Here is a 25,326-nt window from a genome sequence, read left to right as displayed (position 1 = left end):
TTAGGACAAATTAAATAAAGTAAGCCAATGACACTTGCAAGGCATATGAACAGAGGCCTTTAAAAAGCCCAGTAGAATAGACCTTCCCTCATAAAAGCTGGTCAAGTAGTATTTCTTGGAAAAAAAAAAAAAAATTATGTGACCCCTTTAGAACCTCAGTGATTCTATAAATATAAGATCATTAATAAAGCTACGAATTATGCCACTAAAGAGAAAAAGGAACTCCACAGCCTGTCTTGAGGACCTCATTACTGGGTAACATCAACCTAAGGCACCAAAATGAAGACAATGCAGATGATGGAGCTGGCTGGAAGAATACACATGTGAAGGCGCTGACAGCACGCACACGGTGGCGAGGCAAGGCGGGTCAGCCGGATCTCCCAGGCTTCTGCCACTGTTCTCACAAGGAGGGAAAACAGCCTTAAAGCAGAGCTCAGTGAAAACCAAACACCAGAGGCTTCGGAGAGAAACTTCTCTGGACTCAACGTCACACCTGGCAGCTGGCAACTTTCTACCAAAATGTCTCCATTTCCTAAGACAGCGCTAATCAACATTTCTTTCTCAGATGGTGGCAGCTTGATGAAGTCCTGGTTAACAGGTGAGGGGCAAGTCAGCTGGCTGAAAGCCTGGCGGTAGCTCTCCCTCCATGAGAGACACCCCATTTGAGAAGGCTTGCTCTCCTCTACAAAGAGCACACGCTGACTCATGGCCTTCTCCTCTAAGAAGGTCTTTCCTCCCAGGAAAACGCTTCCTGACAACACGGTCAGTTGATGTTCCCTCTTCTGCCAACTGCAAGTTATAGGAAGAAACATACTTCCTAAAATAAAATGTCCAAATCCAACTCTTCTCATCATAGTAATGAGCTGAATAGCTGCTCAAATTATTTCACCACTGTTATTTCAGATAAAATCTTACAATAAACACTAACAATTTTCTAACAAATTACATTTTTGCTGAAAGTCACACTTTACATTCATAACATCCAACAAGAAACAAACTTTTCTCCTTTACTGAATGGGGTAGTTTTTGTACTAAAGGACTAAATAAAAATTTCAAAAATCCCTTTTTCTTTGTTTACACGTCAAGCATATGGTGTGGATCTTATTTATGAATGTGGGAAATCATGATCATGCCTCAAGTCACAAAGCTACCTTATTTATTCATTTAGTAATAAACACTTATTCATTTAGTAATAAACACTTGTGACTTTAACACCAAACCTGAAAACTAGAAATATTACACTCCAGACATCGATTTATGCCAAACTTGTATTTCTAGCTAACAATGATTATATCCAAAATACTTTTTATTATTTATCTTCACCAACTCCAGCAGTTGGATTCTTTTGACATAACTGTTTTGTTTTTAATCACTTCTTCAGATATTCTAGAAACATACAATGAGTAAAGAAAAATTAATAAAACAATACTGAGATTCACACTGTGGGTTCTCTCACTAGTTAAGAACTCTGTCACAGTGGTCTCTGAACACGCCCGTTCAAAATAATCTACAGAAATTTAAGTTTCATGTCTTAGGAATAGACAATGTTACGGATGTTAAATCTACAGAAGTCAATAGCAAATAAATAAGAGAAGAGAGCTGCGTATATAAAAGATATTTTCTTTAATCTGACGAAGTGCCTCATAGATTCTGTGAGATGTGGAGAAACTGCTCCACAATTGACATGGTCTTTGTGACCCTCTTCCAGCTTCGACGATAGCAGCTTGGCTTTTATTGATTTCACACAGTTATGTTCCATGTAAGTTTTAAAGTTGTTTTTTGTTTCAGCTAAGGAAAAAGAGTTAATGCTAAGAAAACCAACAATAAAGAAATTAGTTTGAAAATAAAGAAGAAGAATATTTTCACACTCTTTTGAACACACTGAAACTTTGAAATATGCTCATATATTGTCATTATTATAAGTATTAATTTTAAAAATAAGCATTGGGGTCATGCCATTAATTAAAATTTCTCCTGATGTTCAATATTTTATCATATTAACAATATAATTTTTTCAAAGGCAAAAGGCATAAATTTTAGAAGACTTGTTATCCAGAAATAAGTCTGCCACTATCTAGTTGCCAAAAATATATGGCATACCCATATTGCATAATCATAAACAGGAAAAGAGAAAAAGGCATTCTAAACACTGCAATGCACAGTGACAATGAAAGGAGAAATTATTGTTTTAATTAACTTCAAAGAAAATTTGGGTCTAATTTAAATAAACACTTTCATCTACATGTTCTGCTGAATCTGCTGTTTCCCATAATCCTTTGCTCTGTGTGATTAGCATGAAAAAACGAAGCAAAGATTATTTAGACCTTCACAATTAAAAATGCCTTGGATGTCTTTTTAAAAAATTAGTACCTTTAGAATGATAAAATTCCATACTTAAACAGTATGATTGTTTTTGTATTTTAGAACTATAAAATCACATGAGTTTCACCAAAATCTGCCAACCAAGGAGGGGAAACGTTGTCCTCAGTATCACAGACAACATTCATTCTAAGTACGATGAACTTGAGAGTGACTCGGTAAGTAGCAGTGCCATATAAAGTTCCATAGAACTACGCAAGGTGCAATACTACTGGGACTGTGTATCATAAATTAGACAGGCTGAGTAAAAGACCATCATGAAAAAGAAAAATCTCAATGAAGATTTTAGTATCCTAAATCCAGTAGTACTTACTGAATGTGAATCCCCTTCTTCAACACACAGACAGGAAAGAGAAGCTGAGACCAGCCCTCAAGAAATTAACCATCTAGTCTGGAGACAGGACAAACGCCTTTTTAAAAGGAAGGCAAAATAGAATGGTGCTAAATCAGCATTCTAAGTGGTAAGATGTGACTATTTGGAATGGAATCTAGGAAAGGCACCACAGAATGAGAAAAAATCTGAGCCTTGAAAATAAAGTACAGGGAGCCATGGCTTTCTGAACGGCAGTGAGTGAAAATACTGACGGTGTCGATAAATTCATGTCAGGTTCACCAAAAGCTGATACATTTCACCAGGGTGACACTGCTTCTCATCTCACTTTGACCAGCCTTCTTCCACGATAGGCTTACTGCCCAATGCTATGTCTAGGAAATCATTATTCACAAAACAATAAAAACCTGGATTAAATTAAATCTCAATGGAAAGGGTTATTTCCCTGAAAAGCAGATCTTTTATATAGACATCATATACTAGAAACATTTCTATATAAAATTAGTTTGACTCATATGAAATTAACAATATTTGACCGTTTTTAGCATAGTAAATGTCAAGTTCATATGATTCAACCCGAGGAGATAGCAATATCTTAAAAATTTCAAACAGTGCCTTAATGCTCTCAAAAGGAGTAACGGAAATGACAGTCAGACATCTTGCAGAACCGGAGGATGACCACAAGATCAAGATGTCAAATAATGGGATTATCAATCATCTGCTTGTTTTCTCCTATGAGTACTAAGTGTGAGAAAACACCACAGTGTTAGTAGAGGATCCCTTTGTTTGAAGCTCACAATAGATCAATCATGCAAGTGGCCCTAGGACCAAGAACTGGGGGAAATCCTGTTGTAGAAATAACCTATGTAAATATTTCCTTTGTCCTATCGTAGCACCGTAGCATAATGAAACAAAAATATCTTGTTTCTCATAAAAATGATCAAATTGCTTTGATGCAACTTGACAAAAATTACTTCAGATAGATTCTGTTTCCTGAAAATTCCTCATGAAAAATTTTAATTTGGACTTTTATAAGCAACTACCAAGACATCATAAAGAACTGCTCGCAAAAAGTCAGTACTGTATAATGAAACTGTATCGAAGTTAGTAATTAGGCATAATTGAAGACTGCAGTGAACATATAGGCCTTTGTTCTCTTTAATTCTGGCAATGACTGGGAGTTAAAGATAAGAGCTTAAGGCATATTTTCGTCAAAGTCCAGCTGTATAAGCCCCAGTGTTCTAAAAGTAATTTAAGTGAAATAAAAGAAATAATGGCCAAAAATATTCTAGATGCCAACTGAAGAAAAACACCTAAATTCTTAAAAACTTAAAAAAGGCAGATATTCTTGTACCCCAAATCTGAGTGAACTACTAGACTAAATGGTAGCAGAAAAGAAAAATCCTTTAAAAATTAATTTATCACAGCAGACAACAATGTATTATTACACACAAGGGCAACTGGAAGGTTCATACTACAAAAGGTATAGTCCAATATCTCTACAGAATTCGGTTTTATCTTATTTCTATATAAGAGGCAAGAGAATGAAATAATTGCCATTTTAGTAAAGATTATAAGGGTACTAACCATATATCTCTGGCCTAATAACTCACTGAACTGGTACTGAATAACATAATTATAATGTATGCAGTATTATTACAGTATTTTGGTTTCTTTTTGGGGAGATGGAAGGAATAAGATAAAGGTATTTCTAATCTAAACACATATTAACATATGTATTACCTTTTATTCTCTAATGTTCCATAGGAACGTGATGAAAAAGAAGATCAATTAAAGATATAGTAAACAAGAAAAGGACTCACAGGAGACAGCAGCCAGGGCGTCAGACTGGGACTTGAAATAAAGACATGATCTGGACCAGCAACCATGAGAGGTGGGATGTTATATGAGTGTATTGGAGAACAGGTAGAACAAAAGTACAGAGGAAAAAAAAAAACAACACAGATACAAAGGTAAGGGAAAGATTTTAACAAAATAAAACAGGATTAAAAGGGTTATTTGCAGGCTGGTCGGCAATATGAAATTGAAGAGAAAGAAACTAAATTAGTGACTGGGGAAGAGAAGAGACCAGGCAGTAGGCAGTAAACCAGGAAAAAGGAGGTGGAGTTCCAGGACGAATGCCACAGAAACATTGTGAATCCACCAGCCCAGGCTCCTTCCCTGGGCTCTGCACTCCACGATGTCAGAGTTACAGTTCCAAGGAGTTCTCAGCTTTCTCTTACAGACAGAGGAAAAGACGACTGGCACAGTAGCCATGGCCTGTTCAGCTGGATTTCAACTCAGTTCCCAGGTTCATCCTGACATGCCCATATTCTCCTCTCCACTAAACCCCCTTCTGCCAATAAAATACCCTCACTGGTGAGCATTTCCTAAAACAACGCACACAAGTCTGCAATCTTAGTTCTTTACCTTAGACCGCTCTCCCCAACCCTGTGCGCAAGACCACTCAGCTCAAGGCACCCCGGAACAAAACACACCAAGCTCTCCCACCCCTCCCAGGCAACCTGAAATGTGCTCTCTGGTGGAACTGCTCTAACCCCCTTTCACATACCCTTCGAGAGGGGCTTTCCTCACCACTCATCCTAAAGTAGCGCCTCTCCCAGACACTCCCTGGAACAGCACCCTCAGTCTACACCTGCGAAAATTATCTTTTGCGTATGTCTTGCCTCTCTATCCTGACCTGTGACTCCAACCCCAAGATTAAAGTCCGTGAGAACAGAGGCTGTGTCATCTTCAAACACTATAGATCGCTTAAGTCTTAGAACCTAGCAGTAAATGTTTATTGAGAGAATAAACAGGTGAACAAACAAGATGCCCCATTATCATTCACCCCCACGAAAACCCTTAAGCACAAATAATAGTTCTATTTGTCACATATTATAAATAACTATATGATAATCAATATTTCCTAAAGAATAAAATCATATAATATTCAAATTTATTAATAAAATAATATTTTATTTTATTTATTTTATATATTCATATTTTATATTTACTTTAGAAATAAAATAATATCCAGGATACACAGAAACTTCCTAGATTAAAATTAAGGAGTGAATCTTAGAAGCACCAAGAAACAAAAACTACTTTCTGTGACATACACAACTAACACTTAAAAACTCACTACCTCTATCATGATAATTTCTACTAAAGTAGTAAACTGTGGTGGTGTTTTTTTTTTTTCCAAGACAACCAAGATATACTGAAAGAAACAGTATTTTTTATACAGCTAGAGAGCAAGGACCCTGGTATAAAAGGAAAGGAATCCTCTCCTTTCCTCGGGAGTACTTATTAACCGGGTCTGCTCAGCAAACTTGAGAAGCAAGCGTGTTTTTAAATAAATAATTCTGAGAAGTAAAAAGCACCACTGGAGCACTACACAGAAGTGCACAGCGGTTTCCCGCACCACAGCACGCACAATGAAAATATACCTAATCACAGGGATGCACAAGGCTCAATACAATGCCCCCAAAACCAAATGGCTGAAGATACATGCACTTCCAGAAAAATACTGGTTTTACTCAAACACAATTTCTATTGCAAAACTGCCCTTGAATTACTGAGCTTTGATTTATGGAAGGTTTTAAAAATATATTGCTGAAATAAAATGAGACTTCCCATAAGGAAAAAATAAATAAAACTGGAAATAACAGTAGTAAATAAAATGCATTCCTTTAAGGCCATCCTGCTCACTAGAGATGGATCACAATTTTGGCCATGAGCTTCCCAGCAGTAAACATAAAGAGGAAAACTCAATCATATACATGATTTGCTAGTATCAAAGGCCAACAGAGTGTTAGAGAAAAGTACAACTTTCTCTGGAATACAGACCAGAGAGAAATGATTCCCCTGAGTCTTAAAAGAAAGTTGTATTTCCATGAACAGCCTCCTAAATACTGTCTTTACAATAAATATATAACTTTTATAAGGTTACTTCTTAAAACAGTCTTAAATTTAAGTCATTGTCATAACTGTGCTAAATCAGCATAGTCAATTTATAGAAAGAAGAAAACGAAACAAGGCAGTGAAGAAAAGCAGTTCTCTAGCAATGGAAATAACTGAAAGCTAAAACTGAAAGTACATTAAGAAATGAATCGAAGAAATAAGTAATCATGACATCAAAGTAAATTAACTGACAAACACATGAAATCCGGATATTTTATGTCGCATTTGACTGTGTAACTGAGGCAGGAGTGCCAGTGACATTGCTTCCTAAGAGCTGAGGAACCCAACGAAGAGACAAGCTTGAAGAGAGGGCTCTCTACCCCGACCATAAGTATCTGCTGCAATCCTGAGATTCTGCAGCACAGATGCTGACTTTTGTTAACTGTTACCTGCAAAACTTGTAAAGCAGAAGTTATAAAATATTATTGCTAGTAATAACACATTGGTGACGAAGCAACCACAGATCATCTACATTACCCACAGAATTACCTATAGAATTTAGAAATGCTTCCCAATCCCAGCAAGATAACTTTGGTGGGATATGAGGGCATATCTCCTATCTCCACATGTGCCTTAGTAAATTGTTGGTTTATCAGCAAACACAGTACAAGAGAAATTCTCTAAAAATAAACACTTTGGCTTTAGATGAATTGATAAGACTTCTAGCTATCTTCCCATGTAAAACAAATTTACCTAGCAGGACTATCACACTATTAAATCTTACTTTTACAGCTGGGCATGGTGGCTCACACCTGTAATCCCTGCACTTTGGGTGGCCGAGGCAGGTGGATCACCTGAGGTGATGAGTTCAAGACCAGTCGGCCAACATGATGAAACCCCGTCTCTACTAAAAATACAAAAAATGAGCCGGGTGTGGTGGTGGGCGCATGTAATCCCAGCTACTCAGTAGCCTAAGGCAGGAGAATCACTTGAACCCAGGAGGCAGAGGTCGCAGTGAGCCAAGATCACACCACTGCATTCCAGCCTGGGCAACAAGAGAGAAACTCTGTCTCCAAAAAACAAAAAAATCCTACTTTTTTACAATAAAACCAGGTCATGTGATCATAGATACTATTTATATTTAACGGTTTACAGGTTAAGAGATGGGAAAAATGAAAACCCAAAAAGAGTTCCCAGCTCATGTAAAAGCAGTACGTCATCAAAATATAACCCCCTTCCCCACTCAACAAAATAAGCAAGCCAGAATGGAAAGAACTGACATGTTTTCCTCCACTTTAGCCCAACAGAATTATTCCTTGTGTAAATATTTTTTAAGGTGGAGAGAAGCCCATAAACATTTTATTTTTCCTAAATTGGCCCTCATGGGAAAAACAAAAGAAAAAGAAAAAATATTCCTAACTATGGACAGAAAAGAAGAAATAAGGGAAAGACTAATAAGTAGCGGGTAAAGGGGAGAAGCCTGAAGCCTCGACACATAGGTGACTGAAAAGTTTTACAAAAAATATTCCAGAAGGAACCCATGAAGAACATATCAGTCAGAAGACACTATCACAACACATCCATTAGAATAAATCACCCATTTCAATGATAAAACAGTGTTTACCTTATAGAAATTCACTATGGAGTCATAGAGGAAAACTTTTCCGTTTAATAAAATAAAATATATGCAACAAGAACAACTTAGAAGTTATTTCTTTAAAGTGGAAAAGAGTGACAACTGTGACTTAGGAGATAAATCATATATGATAAACAGAATATCTTCTAATAGGAAAAAATTTAATCTGTTCCCCAATAAGTTCCTCACGGTTTCCACAAACGCATGGTTTTTCTCATAGAACAGCATCTAAGCTTCTAAACAACTCTGTGAAGCATCACTCACAATTGCACACACTATGTGTGTGCCATGTGAGTGTTATGTGAGTGCCGTGTGTGCCACGTATGTGTCGTGTGTGTGACATGTGACTGTGTGACATGACATATATGTGCCATGTGAGTGACGTGTGTGCCATGTGTGCCATATGCAAGTCATGTGAGTGACAAGTGCATGCCATGTACATGCGTTGTATGCCATGTGGGTGACATGTGGCATGTGCCATGTGCATGACATGAGTGACAAGTGTGTGACATGTGATGTGTGCCGTGTCATGTGACGTGTGTGTGGTGTGTGCCATGAGTGATGTGCAGGCCATGTGTGTGACATGACGTGTGTGCCATGTGACATGTGTGTGACATGTGTGGCATATGACGTGACATGTGCCATGTGTGGCATGTGACATGCGTGCAATGTGAGTGACGTGTGACATGTACGTGCCATGTGTGACATGTGATGTGCGTGCAGTGACATGCGTGCCACGTGGCATGTGTGCCATGTGGCATGTGCATGCCATGTGAGTGACATGTGCATACCATGTACATGCTGTGTGCACCGTGTGACATGTGTGTGCCATGTGAGTGCCATGTATGTGCCATGTGTGACATGTGGCATGTGTGTCATGTGCATGGTGTGCCGTGTGCCATGTTTTACATGCCATGTGCGCCATGTGGGTGTTCCGTGTGTGCCATGTAAGTGACGTGTATGCCATGTATTGCCATGTGACGTGACGTGACATGTCACATATGCATGCCATGTGAGTGACGTGTGTGCCGTGTGTGCCATATGCATGCCATGTGAGTGACGTGCATGCCATGTGCATTCCGTGTATGCCATGTGGGTGACATGTGAGTGACATGTGCATGCCAGGTGCATGCGCTTTTCCGTGGGTGCTGCTGTTTCAGATATTTTCATGTTTCATAAAAAAAGGTGATGCTCCTGTTTAAGCTGGAAAAATAGAAAGCAATGATGCTTTTATACCACTTCAACTTATAAATATCCAAGTTTTTGAGAAAATAGAGAAAAAGGAGCCAAGAGTCTCCAAAAGACCTGCACAATGCCATGTCCTATTATAGTGGCTTCAAAGAAATCAGAACAAGCATCAGGGCTCCGGGACATCTCCCCACAATTACATTAGGTGGAGTAAAGATTCGACTCATCAGTAAGATCAATGTTGCTGCTAAAAGAGAGACAGCTAACCCCAAATCCCAAATGTATCATAAAAGGGGAGAGGCCAGCACAAATTTCAGGGCTCAGTAATCTGGAGAACCTCAGAGAAAATCTTAGCCTAAGCAAAAATACTAACAAGCCTTGAGCCAAACCCAGTAGTCCGAACACACCCAACAGCTATGCTAACAACAGTGCACTGAGGGTAGGAAACTTCACAGACGCCAACAAAAATGGCTGCACTGGAAGAAATAAGTAAGGTTCTGATCTGAATATTCACCAGTAAAAACACAAGTACTTTTCCTGGGTTATGAAATTATTTAACGCTTATACTTTATGATACACTCATCTAATTTAAAATTCTTCTTTGGTAGTTTTCTGAGTTTATCAGCCTTCTTGAGACACTGCCAGTGGAGATACGTCCTGACAGCATCTCTGACACCACAAAAGCAACGGATCAGATGCAAAACTCTACACGAATCATTTCCCTGTCCTCCTATTTACAGTCATTCAAAGCCCAGCTGATTTCCAGCACTGAACGACTAATACCATCCACTTCCATTGTAATTGCACCTGGCTTTCACAGAAGATATACTTAGTATGGCTGTTCCAATTGTGATAATTGTAGATAAGCTCGTTTTCTAGATTACTATTAGTGAATTCAAAGAGTCATAAAGATGCTTTGGCTTCCTTATACCACAAAGAGAATTACTCATTTAAAATAGGGAATACCTTCAAATGAACTCGCAAGTTAACTGGAGTTTATTATTTTAGAATGTGATTTGAATGTGGTTATATGTAATTGTTTGAATTTAAGTGTGTAGGATTTCAGAAATACTGGAGGATACTACACTAAAATAATTTAATGCAGATGTAGGAACAAAACAGTATAATCTTACACAAGCCATCACTCAGGTGTTCACAGAGTCTCAAAGAAAATATTTGAAATAATTTAGTTTTCTGTTTCTAAGGACAGTCATGCTGACAAAATTTATTGGATCATCAAACTTTATAGTACAAGCATATGGATTTGTTTTTAATAAATTATAATTTTTGCATATATCAGTCAAAGCACAAGGCCTAAATACTTGCAAACAAAATGCATTATTAATTTAATTGTCACAGCCTATTTAGCTAACTTCTATTACTATTTGCTATAATATGCAATGCATTAGAGTGGAGAATCAAATTCAAAACATTTTTTAAAACTGATTATATTGTCCTGGAGAAATTAAAATACAGCAAGCTTGCAAAAGTATAACCAAGGCTTTAATGCTTTAAATAGGTAAGAAAAATGTTTAACTTAATTTAGAGAACGGTTGTGCCCAGACTGATGGTTCAGCATGCTGACGAAGGGTTTGCTTCCTAAAACCACCAGAAGGCAGGCAGGAAATGGAAACGAGGAGACTGGCATTGCTGGCTCTAGATTACACCACTGAAATCTTGATTTGCTCTAGCTACAGGTGTCTACTGGAAAATTATACTACTGCTGGGGCCCTGGCATTCCCGTGTAGTATTTCTCTGTAACGGGAAACAGTGCCATATAAGCAGACGTCAAAAACAAGAAGTCCTCTCAAGGAATTTTTACAAGGAAAAACAATTCAATAGAAGATGTCTGGTTTAGAAGAGTGTTGCTGCTTGGAGTACTTAAAAGGTACCGATCCACATGGCGGGTGTGCTTTCCCATTTGAGATTCATTTCTTGATGTGAGGACAAAAACAGTGTCAGTACCTGAGAAGAGCTTACCATGTGCCAGAGGGGAGGAATCCAATCTTTCTCCTGCCTCAGTTTTAATCTCCCTTTATGTATTCAGGACAGAAATAAATATTAAATAAAAGAAAAAAAAGTATGCTGGAATGTAACGAAAAGGGTAAATGAAAATAAATAAATAAATAAATTTTTGGTTCTCAAATTTATAATATATAGGGTATGTCTAGTATTTTAAGGTGTTTAATACATGAACATATATACATACACACACATATATGGGGAGATCAATTTTTCCCTGTGAAACAATATGAACAATTCTTCAATTTTTAAAAAACTTCTAAGTAAAAACCAAAATGACATAGTTACATTAAAAATGTATACTATTTAAAAATACAGTTGGGAATATTTTCTTTTTACTACTTACACAATCTCGACTGCTTTCATTCAAATTTATTTTGAAATCAGAGTCAGAAAAGTAACAGTTCCATCCTTTATTATTTATGAGATATTGAAAAAATTATTGTATTTTCTAGGCTCAGTCCTTAGATCTATATAACTGGAATAATAATGAACTGCTAATAAGGTCAAAGAAGGATTAATTGAGATAATGCATGTGAAAGCAATGAAAACATAGCAATTACAAATATGCTCTGTTTCTACATACTTAAACAACACTTATGAAACATAACTTTGACATGTCCCAAATTATTCTTTTAAAAATACAGCATCCTTTTAAATTTCAAGAATAATCCATCCCTGACACATTCAATGCATGTATTTTGGCTGCAATTATTAAATACAATGTTACAAAGAAAGATACGGGAAATCGGGAAATCGGCTGGGCATGGTGGCTCAAGGTTGTAATCCCAGCACTTTGCGAGGCGGAGGTAGGCTGATCACGAGGTCAGGATATTGAGACCATCCTGGCCAACACGGTGAAACCCCGTCTCTACTAAAAATACAAAAAATTAGCCAGACGCGGTGGCAGGCGCCTGTAGTCCCAGCTACTTGGGAGGCTGAGGCAGGAGAATGGTGTGAACCCGGGAGGTGGAGCTTGCAGTGAGCCAACATGCGCCACTGCACTCCAGCCTGGGTGACAGAGTGAGACTCCATCTCAAACCAAAAGAAAGAAAGGAAAGAAAGGAAAGAGAGAAGGAAAGGAAGGAAGGAAAGGAAGGAAGAGGGAAGGAAGAGGGAAGGGAAGGAAGAGGGAAGGAAGAGGGAAGGAAGAGAGAAAGAAGAGGGAAGGAAGAGGGGAGGGGAGGGAAGGGAAGGGAAGGGAAGGGAAGGGAAGGGGGAGGCAGGGAAAGAAAGAAAGAGAGAGAGAGAGAGAGAGAGAAAGAGAGAAAGAGGAAATCAAACATATGGGTGCAAAGGAGACATCCCAAGATTCAAAAATTTTGACTCAGTAGCAGTCTGTGCCCATACTACTATACTAAAGAAAACAATACGCCTGACAGAAAGGTCAACTTAAATTCCCATAAACAGAGAAAATACTGCTAAGAGCATTTTATATTTTTAAAAAGACTATTAAACATTTACAAATATGACTGAAGACCTCAGGCTTCAGAGTAACTGAAAAAATTGCACCACTATTGACCTTTGAAAACAGTATTTAAAAAACTAAAATTTCTGAGGGTATCTGTAGAATTTTGGATCCTACCTTGGAGAAACTGAGGGGGGCTGAAAATCTATCCTGACTTTAAGAAAACTGCCAGTGCTCACGTTAGTTTTGAGTGAGCTGCACGTTTTAAAGATTTAAAATATCAGAAGTAGCCATGTTCACCTGGTAGCTGACACTGCTATATTTCAGTTCACCTAATATAATTAAGTCTATGTGATGAAGCTAATTATGATACAGTAGCAAGAAAAAAGAAAACCTGGCAGTTGATGACATAGTAATTGTAGTGTTATTTTTCATGACATGGCAACTGTAGTATTATTTGGGGGATGACACAAGATGTATTTCTTTTTAATATCAGCAATCTTTAAGTCTACAGTAAGAATTCAAAACTGTTATTTTAAAACCTCAAAATAAGAATATATAATAAAACAAAGTTGAGTTTTACATATTTGTTTTAGCACACTCAAATGCATTTTCAGAAGGTAATTCCCTACAATTTAATTCTTCCAGTATTTCAAGGTTGTTTCACAAATTCAAAGTCCTCCAAATGCTTTCAACTACTTCTAGACTCAAGTTTTAATTAAAATATGTTAAATTTTTGTGAAACGATGGCAAAAAATATGATATTCGACAAAAGAGTACCACAAATAGAAACATGATGAACTGACGTGAAAAAAAATTCTAGAAGTCATGTCATTAAATAAAGCCTAAAATAAAAATCAAATTGTATTTTTCAATGAAAAAAAAAAAAGAAAATTACCTTTCTTTTGGGGTGCCAACTCCATGCTTGCCTAGTAAATGAGTATTTAAGTGCTTCTTCATCACAAAAGCAACCCTAAAAAATAAATAAAGGTAATTATAAAAGTAAAACTTGACTCTCCGCAAGAAATCTGTACAAAAAGTACTTAAGAATTACATATATATGCAAACATAGCATAAAAAGCATATTGCAGTGGCACTCTTGCTACACCAAAGCTTGCATACAGATTAAATATATTGTAGGACTTCAAAAGAAGTCTACATCTAAATTGACTGGTTCATTTTCGTCTTGGATACCCTAACAGTGAGCAAAAGAGCACAATGATTGTAGTTCTTCAATCCCTGTCTTCACTTCCAGGTGGTAAGAAGGATGAAGCAATACCTCAGTATAACATGCACAGCCCCGAGGTCATCACACACTTCAATCAGGAAATGAGTTTGAGAAAATGTCATTTTATTAAATATTTAAAGGACCATAAAAGAGAAAAAGAATGGCTTTCATGGAGCTTCCTTAAAAACATGGTAATAACTTGAAGAGAGGTTTTTAAAAATAATACAAATATTTACTGTATCTATAGCACAAAAAAAATTGTATTGAAGTATCTAGATATCAATAACTAAAACAAACAAAAAGTATTACCTGACATACTATCTTATTTTATACACAAATCAGCTTACTTAATTCAATTTTGTTGACATAAATATGAACTGGACAGGAATCAGCAGTACATGAATGCCATTCTAACCCTGAACACAGTGCAGGATCAATTTAATTACATCATGTGATTATTTAAAACAATTTAGATCAGAAACATTCAGAAGCATCAAAACTAAAACGGCTCTCTATAAGCAGAAAGAAAATTTACTGTTGTAACTTTCAGCGTAAAAGGGCTTGCAAACATTTTTGTTAATTATGTATTACAGCTGTCCTTCATAAAGTTAATTACTAATAGCTGAAAGGCAACAGAATCTATTTGCATATGTACATGAAAGACATGACATATGCAAAAATATGATTTTAATTAGCATTCTATGATATGAAGGGCTACAAATCAAATTGGCATGTTATAAGATTCTCAACATTAAACACTGAATTCATCTGGACATGTTTGCACAAATGAGCAACATAAGACTGTAAAGTACTGTATCCTTGCAGAAAAGACTTGTGACAAAAGCCAAAAGCAAAACGACTTCTAAAAAAATGCTTCTTTTCTTTTGATGTCTAATTTATTTTGTTTAATTTCATATAATATTACAGAATCTCAGGTTTAAGGCCAAATGACCATGACTTTTTTATCCAAATAATGCACTTATATGCACTGAAAATAACAATCATTCTACTTAAATATTAGGTAATAACAACTATGGTCAATACACACTTTACAACTATAAATAACTGGTACCAACATCAATCACTAAAATGGAATTATCACATATTTAAAAACTGTGATAATATTAAAAGCTGAGCAAAAAAAAAAAAGTACAAAAATTCTGTATTTGTTTCTGCTTGATTTTGACAAAATAACATTTTTCATTCCTTAAAAAAGAACACAGTAATAATAAGTGAATTTAAGTCATAACTTCCCTACTGTCCTCCATTGTCCTATAATTAAAAAAACATAAAACTAATAGCAAAGAGCAAAGGTTAAAAACCCAAAGCTGCAATGCACAGCTTATTCACATGACCAAGTATAACTGAAGAGATCTGAACTTAGAATCCATAGTGCAGTTTTTAAGAGAAAACAAAATTATTAATTAAAATACTTAGGTTTTAAGAATTGAAGCAAAAATATTACATGGCACAGGGAAAGAAACTAAATAGGGAGAAAATAGGGAGAAAGAAACTAGAGTAAATAGGGAGAAAAAGTTTTTGCCTGATATAATGTCCTAACGCGTGCCGAATGTCTCCAGTGCTGAGTATTTAGTAAAATGATAATTTTTATTATAATGGAGAAAAACGGAAAAAGTTTTAATACTGTAACACAGCTCAATTGTATTCAAATGCAAAATATTTATTCAACCAACACTGGACTTAAAAAGAAGTACTAATTCTTTAAATTTGGCTTAAAGTATAAATAATGTAAAAGCCTCAAAATCATCCTCAGTTAAAAAAAATATATAAGCCAAGCATGACCAGCATTAAATTACTGACCCATATGCACATAATATTGACAGCCATATGTGGTTACTGAATGTAGGCTACTCCTACACTAACACTGTAACATTATTGTTTTAAAATTTTTAACATAACTTTCAAAAATATATATACATAATCTAGATACCACCAGAAATAAAACAGAAATGATTGCAAATCTGAAAGCTAGCCAATTGACATGGCTTGCTCCCCATAAACCCTCATTCTTTCATACCTTCACTCCCTGTTTCATCACATTTACTGATCACTTACTATGTGCTAGCTGTGAAGGGGTCCCGCACCTATGAGAAAACCAGACCGTTCAAGTCATGCCTTCCCGGAGCATTCTCAACAACCTGTGGTTTATCAACAGGATGCACTGACACTAAGCTTGAGCCACTCCTCTGTGGACAGTGCTAGTCATTCACACATGCATTTAATTTACATATTTATTAATTAAAGATCTACCATTATGCAAGAACAGTTCTTGGCAGCTGTGATGCACAGGTGACTAAAACAAATAAAAGTCCCTGCCCTCAAAAAATGTACAGCCTAGTGAGAGACACAGACAAGAAAACAAACAAACAAACAAAAAAAAAAAAACAGTAAAATATGTATCATATTAAGCAGTGTCAAGTGGTTGGAGAATAAATTAGAGAACAAGGATCTTAAAATGTCAGCAAGGGGTTGAAATTCTACATTTGGGTGGCTCAGGAATGAGACCTGTGAGTGAAGAGGATGAAGGCAGGCGGCCTGCCAAGGAATAAGGACCAGCAACCCCAGCAGGAGAGAGCACAATCACAGACCTCTGAAGGCAGAGTCTCAATTCATTCTCACAGCAGTGACATGGGAGCATAAACCCAGGGGCTGGTAAGTGGGGAGGAGGACAGTCCCATCCAGGGAGGTTAGAAAAAAGAGGGCGGGTGAGAATGGCAACAATGAAGGCCACAATAGCCTCAGTTTTTATTCTGAGTGAGAAGAAAAGCCATCTCAGGCATCTGAACAGAGGAGTCACTTGTCCAACTTACTTTTGCTTTTTTTTTTTATTTTTTAAAAATAGCTCACTGTAATCTCAAAATCCAGGCTCAAGGGATCCTCACACCTTAGCTTTCCCAGTAGCTGGGACTAAAGCCATGTGCCACCAGGCCTGGCTAATTAAACTTTTTTTGTAGAGACAGGGGTCTCACTATGTTGCCCAAGCCCAAGTTGGACTCAAACTCCAGGTCTCAAGGAATCCTCCTGCCTGGAAGTCCCAAAGTCCTGGGATTACAGGTGTGAGCCACCACACCTAGCCTCAACTTCCATTTCAATAGCACTCCTGTCTGTTCTGAGTGGATGTGTGTGTGTGCATGTGTGTGTGTGTGTGTGTGTGTGTGTGTGTGGTGTGAGAGAGAGAGAAAGAGAGAGATCAACAGTCTCTTGGAATAATCCAGGCAAAGATGACAGTGATAGTGACCTGGACAAAGGCTAGCAGTGAAGACGTGGTCAGATTTGGGATATATATTTGTAATCAGAGCTAACCAAATTTCTATATGGATTGGATATAGAGTCTGAAAGAGAAATCAAAGAAATGATCCATTTTTGGCTCAAGAGAAATCGAGCTGTTTTGAAGGAGATCAGTCTGGGACATGCTCATCAGGAAGTCTACTGAACAACCAAGAGGCCTGTGGAACAGGAGGTCAACTCCACTGCTCGAGGCCAAGACCCACGCTAGAACTGCTGTTGCTCAAGTCATCCATGTGCAAGCATCTAATCATCTGAAGGAATACCTTTAAATAAAAAATAATAATGTTTTTAAAATATTGATTGACTTGCAATCAATGTAAATGCCTAATACAGTACAACTTATTTTGGTGTAAAAAGAGCAATGCAGTAGTAATGCCTACATTCCAGTTTAAAAAAAAAAAATCTCTTATTTTAACACTATTTCATAATAAATTCTTGTACACTATACACCATATAATAAAGACCTGTTTCTTCAGTCCATTAGGTTTATCACTATAACATTATTTCAACTTGAGAGTCATGGGAGATGATGTAACTCACCCACTAAAGTACATACAGCTCAGCTGACCCTTGAACAACATGAGTCTGAATGGCCCAAGTCCACTTCTACTACGATCTTCTTTCACCTCTGCCACCCTTGACACTGTAAGGCCAACCTCCCTCCTACTCCTCAGCCCACTTAATGTGATGATCAAAAGGATGAAGTCCTTCATGATGAGCCACTGCCACTTAAAGAATACTAAATATACACATTTTCTTCCTTATGATTATCTTAACGTTTCCTCTAACTCATTTTATTGTAAGAATACAGCATATAATACATATACAGAATGTGTTAATCTATGGTTCCTCTTATTGGTAAGGCTTCTGATCGACAGCAGGCTATTAGTAGTTATGTTTTTGAGGAGTCAAAACCTACACTTGGATTTTTTACTGCATGGGGGTTTGGCTGCGTTTCTCTTGTGCTAAACAGGTTCCTATGGTTGACTATTCTTCAGGATGACAACACAAATGTTACCAAAAAGTAGGGGTAGGGGGAATTTTCAAATAAGTTTGGATAACACTAGGTTAAAAAAGTTAAGTTCTGGCCAGGCGCGGTGGCTCACACCTGTAATCCTATCACTTTGCGAGGCCGAGGCAGGAGGATACAAGGTCAGGAGATCGAGACCATCCTGACTAATACAGTGAAACCCTGTCTCTATTAAAAATACAAAAACTTAGCCCGGCATGGTGGTGGGCGCCTGTAGTGCTAGCTACTCTGGAGGCTGAGGCAGGCAGAATGGTGTGAACCCGGGAGGCAGAGCTTGCAGCGAGTCGAGATCACGCCACCACACTACTGCACTCCAGCCTGGGTGACAGAGCGAGACTCCATCTCCAAAAAAAAAAAAAAAAAGTTGTGTTCTATAGACTTCTCAGTCATGTATGTGCTGTTTAGCATGGTGAAATGGAAAGAAATAGGAGATCTGCATAATATTTTCTAACCTTATCGGACCACTAAATATTTCTGTCATAGAAAACATCTACTAGAACTGTGTCTTCAGGAAACAATTTAGAAACTGCTTACATTACTCAGTCAGGGCTTCTACAACAAAATACCTTAGACTGGTTAAGTTATAAAGAACAGACATTTACTGCTTACAGTTCTGGAGGCTGGAAGGTCCAAGATCAAAGTACCAGGAGATTCAGAGTGTAATGAGGGCCTGTTCCTCACAGGGCGTCTTCTATGTGTCCACACAAGGCAGAAGAGGCAAACAGGTTCCCTTAAGCCTTTCTTGTAAGGACACTAATCCCATTCACGAAAGCTCTGCTCTCCCAAAATCAGCTCCCAAAGGCCCCAACTCTTAATACTATTGCACTGGGCATTAGGTATTGATATGGTTTGCATCTGCGTTCCCACCCGAAGCTCATGTTGAATTGCAATCCCCAATGTTAAAGGTGGGGCCTGGTGGGTGGTGGTTGGTCATGGAGGCAGATTTCTAATGAGTGGTTTAGCGTCAGCCTCTTGGTACTGTCCTCGCGACAGTGAGAGCTCGCAAGATCTGGTTGTTTAAAAGTGTGTAACACCTCCGTCCTCTCTCTCTTGCTCCTGCTCCAGCAATGTGAGACATGTCACCCTGCTGTCACTTTCTGCCATAACTGTAAGTTCCTGGAGGTCTCCCTGGAAGCCAAGCAGCTGCCAGGACGATGCTTCCTCTACAACCTGCAGAACCAGGAGCCAATTAAACCTCCTTTCTTTATAAATTACTCAGTGTCAGGTATTTCTTTATAGCAATGTAAGAACAGCCTAATACAGGTATAAACATGTGAATTTTGGAGAGACACAAGCATTCAGAGCATGGTAAAGTTGGTGTCGAGTATGAGGACTGGTTTTGAACTTCTGATTCAAATATAAGAAACTATAAGAAAAATATATATGGGAACTGACAAATATCTGAGAAACTATGTGATAATGTCTATTTAGATTACTACATACTTGCAGTTGATATCATCAGATATTTAGCTACAAAGTACTGATTCAGTCCAAGAACCAGTCACGAATAATTTAAATAACCATTTTATGGCTAGCTATGTAACACAGTTAAACTATGAACTAAACATTGTATCCAACTTACGGTTGTGTCAGGATACTCTCACAAACACTGTTCTGACCTGAGCAGCAAAAGATGGGTGTGAAGGGTAGAGTGGAATAGATAATACTGACATGGGAAAAATAGGTAAAGAAAACTAATAATAATACAAGTAGAAACCTTCCAGCAACAATCCTAGCAGGCAGAAAGGATAAATAATTATTTTACAAAGTTTTTATAAACAACTTCATATCTAATTTTATGTTTACAGTTTATCCTTTTATCTATCACACTTTTATTTTTTAATTGTGAACTGTTCTTTTTCTTAGCTTCTTTCTTGAAAAAAAGTTAAGACTTGGAAAAGTTGAAAAGGCAATATATGAAATACGTGTACCCACTCCAAACCAGTTCATCATTAACGTTTTGGGACGCCTGCTTACTTGCTCTCTCTCTCACTAGGAATGTATTAATATGTACTTTTTCTTTAAGTCATCTTAAAGTAAGTTACTGAGATGATACTTTTCCCCTAAAACTTCAGCGTACAACTCCAAAGAAAGACATTTTTCTACCCATTGTGGATCAAGATCACACTCAAGAAAATACTGATTCAGTAATATCTACTACATAGTCTATCAGACACACTCACTGTGTTTCGTTATGTCTCCTTGGTCTCTTTTCATCTGCAACTACCCTCATTTTCTTTATTTGTATAGTGACAAAAATTCTGAGCAACCTAACTTACAATAATCTCCCACATATGGTATGTCTGATTGTTTCCTCATGATTTGATTCAGTTTAAACATTTTTTGCAAGAACATCGCCTATGTATGTTGGGTACTTCCAATAACACAGCATCAGGATAAAAGTAATGTCAGGTTCACACCCCTTTAGTCATGCTAAACTTGATTATTTGTTTAAGGTAGTAAACTCAAAGTTTCTTCAATATAAATACTTACTTGCCCTTTGTAATTAAGTAATCTGTAGGTGACATTTTGACTTTCTGTGAGTATCCTGTTCACTAACAATCTTCTCCCAATGGGATAGGTGCCCATTAATGAATCTTGCCTAACTTGATTATTCTGAAAGCTACAAAATAGCAGTGTTCTATCATTCCTTCTATTTTAGTTAGCTAGCATTCTTTGATAGAGAAACTTAACCATTTTCCCCCATCTTTCTGTGACATACTCTCTCACCCTCACTTTCTTTCTAAAGTACTTTATCTGGACTCCTGGATTTTATATCATATTTTATAATGTGTTACCATAAATACGTCTTGTAATTCTCAAGTTTTCCCAAAATTGGCCACTGGAAACTCTTTAAAGTTGGCTACTCTGTTTTTTGACATCACTTCTCTTACTGTTGGTTTCTTCCTTATTTTCTAGCACAACCAGCCTTCCAGGTTGTGGAAGCTGGAAGTGGAGCCCAACAATCACTGTCCATGCTCCGGACCTGCAATCAGTCCTAGTTTCTTACAGTAAGTAGTGGTGTTTATACAGCGAGACCTGGGTGCTAACTCTGACCACTGCTACAGGAGTATCACGGAGTCTAAGCCCTTTTAATCCACAAAGCTAGGAAATAAATGAACACACAAACAAACACATACCTGGTGGGTACGGAAGGAAATATACACAGAGGATTTCAACTGTAATGGCCACGTTTGGTAAATGAGCACTCACTGCAACAATCGGTATATCTTTTTATTATTCTAAAATGTGTTATAATAAATTTTCAGGTGGCACAAATACATTACTGTAAATGAATCACATTTTAGCTTTTGCAGGACAGCATTCTATTCAAACAATTATTCTCATAAAACTTTAGTGTAAAGGTACTACTTACTACTTATTTAAGCTTTCTAATAACTTGGCTTCTACTGATAGTTCCAAAACACTTCTGATTACTTCCTCTTTCATACTATTATCAATACTCGTTCCTCATCTTACCCTCTAAGGGTGATATATTTGTTCATATACATTCATATTTCAAAGGTATAATTCATTTCCTGGGCTTCAAGCATAACCTCCTTGTGGGTGACACTAAAATATATATTTCCACCCATGGCCTTTCCAGGACATTTTTTCTTGTCTGCATTGACAATACTGTAAAGCATGTCCAACACTCAGTCATGATTGTTCCACGCTAATGATCTCCTGCAGAATTTATGAATTATATCAATTGTACCACCTTCCCGATTTAGTAATCTTACACTCATGTTCATACATCATCAACTGTTTCTTCATAATTTTTTGGAACCAAGACTTTCCTTTTTCTATTTTAAATAAACTAGTTCAAACCATTATGTCTGAGTACCACAGCTACAAGGCACTCTCCCATACAATTCACTCCATATACCCCAATGACGCGCCTTCATATAAATATGCTCACGTCATGCCTCAGCTCAAAAACCTGTCATAATTCCCTTCTGAACTGGATAAGCACCAAATCTTAAGCAAACAAACAATAGTCTTCAAAAGTTATTCAGAATCAGGTATTCTAACTGCTGAAATATGCACTCTAAAAATAATATGAAATAAAAGATAAAAAGCTACAATCCAACTGAAAAGTGAGAGCAACCTAAAAGTTCAATAGCAACGGCACAATCATGGTATAATATTATGCATCAACTGAAAATACAGAAAGCTGCTCTTGATAGCTTAGATTTAAAAAGGACAAAAAATACTACATACAACAAACCCTATGTATGTTTATTCTTGTATTCTGATATATACATGAACAAACATACATGAAAAGAAGCAAACACCAACCAAGTTCACTCTGACACGGGATTTAGATTTAGATGACTTATAGGGTTGTTTTTCTATAAGTAAAATTTGTCATTTAAAAAAGCAACAAATAATATATTGCTTACAGTCAGATGTACAGTTTATACAAGAGTTTTATATGTCTCCTCAAAGGCTGCCCAAGAGTGTACGAGTATGCAGTCTGGGCATAATCAGATCGCCCTGAGACAGGAGGAAATTGGGGCTCAGAGAAGATAAGTGACTTTGACTTTTTCAAGAAAATGGGGCAAAGAAGCTGAAAATGGAAAAGTAGAATTCATGCCTGGTGACCTTTATACTGAAGTCTCTCCACCACTCCATACTTCCTGCCTAATGAAAGATTACAGCCTCATAGAAAATAAGAAAAATGAAACTACTACTGAAACAAAACTGTTGAAAAATAAAACCACTATATTACTTTCCTAAATGAATATGAATTATCCAAGCTAATGAATGACAAATCTAGTAACTGATATAAGCATGGAGATTTTTTTTTTAAGATTTGCTGGGATTAAGTATACCCAATATTTTTAAAAGAAAATATTTATCATATGATGAAGAGAGAAACTAAAAATTAATGACCTATAAAACAAGTCAGACAAAAATAAATACCACACAATCAGTTATCAAGAATAATTATGCTTAAAAATAAAGATGATCAGTTCTAAAAGAACAGCCAATTGAGATGGATTGCATCAGTTTAACTGCAAACAAAATCAAAATAAATATATTTTACTTTTAAAGTGTCAGAAACCTGGGGCATACTATAATTTGTTGTTAACATGTTAAATATGTTACATAATATAAAATAAAACCAAAATTAATTATTAAATACCTCATTTTTATAACATATAAGGTGAAACATATTATCTAACATCCTAAATACGTTTGTAAGCAGGTTTGTATTATATTGTTTAATCAAGACTTCAGGAAAGAATTTTTCCCACCTACTTCTCTTACCTATTAATGAGCATGTTAAATAAACAATACAGAAAAACCTGCAGTTCAAAGGTATTCAAATTTGTCAGAAATTTATCTTACAAATAAAGGGGAAAAGCTATGATTATATGAGATTTGTTTACTCCAAAATTCAGAAGTTAACAGGTGTTAAATAACATTTAATAATTATATTTCTCAAACTCTTACCGAATCATTGATAGGCCAAAATAATCGTCTTTATTTCTCAAATATATTCTGACACAATTCCTTTTAATGTTATACCCCTTTTGGTTTTAATTACCATATGGAACCCACCATTTTCACATGTGAAATGTACCCTTGTATTTATATAAAGCAACTTGCTTCAAACACAAATTATCAATGTTCTAAAATTTAAAATATCTGAAAATTCTTTATAATTATTATTTTCCTGGATGACTCTGCCTGTCCTTGAAAATAAATGCTATTATATTTAATGAAAATCTCCATGAAGACACAAAAGTTAGAATTTTTTGCTTATTCATAAGAAACAAACTTTTCTTAAGTTTCGCACCTCTCCTGAGAATAGGCATTCTGCATACAGAAAAACTGCAGTAACCTTTTAGATATTATAAAATGCTAGCTACAACACACATAAATGTTCAAGAATCTGAACAGGTTATGTGATAAAACATATACACACCCTCCATACACATGCATACAAATACACACGTACCCACAATTTCCCGGAGCAAGTAAAGATATTCAGCAAGGTTGTACTGCTTTATTTCAAGGGTCAATTCCATTGCCAAAAAATGAGGGTCCACATGAAGATTTAACTATTAACATTCTAAGAACTGTAAATAATGTAATAGTCCAAGACGTTAAGAGTACATTGTAGACTTCCAAATATTCACCAGATTCTTAATAATAAAAGTATTAAGGTTATTTTATTCTTGGTTTTTTTTGTTGGAAAGGAAGGAGACTGCCAAGCTCTGGGTTGTCCTGTAGCTTTTGTTTTTTGAGGTTTTCTTGAGAGAAGGGTTGGTTATTTTTTTGAGACAGGGACTCCCTCTGTCACCAGGCTGACTACAGTGGCACAATCATGGCTCACGGCAGCCTTCACCTTACAGACTCAAGTGATTCTCCCACCTCAGCCTCCTAAGTAGCTAATACTACAGGTGAGCACCACCACACACAGCTAATTTTTATTTTTTGTAGAGGCAGGGTCTCGCTGTGTTTCCCAAGCTGGTCTCAAACTACTGGACTCAACTGATCCTCCCAATTCACACTCCCAAAGTGCTGGGATTACAGGCATAAGCCACCATTCCCGGCTTCCAAGTTCTGTTGTATGCCTCATGTGAACCAACTGATCTAACCCTCACCACATCTCATTTTCCAGATGAAAAACCTGAGGTGCATAGCCATTAAGCCCCCAAAAACTGCGAGCTCCTAACTGGTAGAGTCAGAATGGGCCCCAGGCCGTCTCCTCAAAGCCCACAGACCACACTCACCACTCAACTGTCCTGTGTCTCCCTCTTATAAACTTTCAGTCACGTATAGGCCTGGTTTCAGATGTCAGCTGCACTATTTTTTAATTACAGACTCATTTTCCAACAACTAAGTAAATCAATGATTAAAGTGTATATTATTT

The 25,326-nt window shown here is 36.8% G+C and overlaps 1 protein-coding gene across 8 annotated transcripts in view; it reads right to left on the bottom strand.

The window, feature by feature from the left end:
* The window catches only part of ZNF407 (zinc finger protein 407), a 459,414-nt gene that overhangs the window by 274,854 nt on the left and 159,234 nt on the right, over positions 1 to 25,326 (bottom strand). For all 8 annotated transcript variants that reach the window (XM_017951851.3, XM_017951853.3, XM_017951854.3 and 5 more), the window contains exon 4: positions 13,769 to 13,843. In XM_017951851.3, coding sequence (XP_017807340.2) covers positions 13,769 to 13,843 — 75 coding nt within the window. The remainder of the gene's footprint in view (positions 1 to 13,768; positions 13,844 to 25,326) is intronic.

This window comes from Papio anubis, chromosome 19 (genome assembly GCF_008728515.1).
Source record: "Papio anubis isolate 15944 chromosome 19, Panubis1.0, whole genome shotgun sequence".
Classification (NCBI taxonomy): domain Eukaryota; kingdom Metazoa; phylum Chordata; class Mammalia; order Primates; family Cercopithecidae; genus Papio; species Papio anubis.
This window is presented reverse-complemented; position numbering and strand designations above follow the sequence as displayed.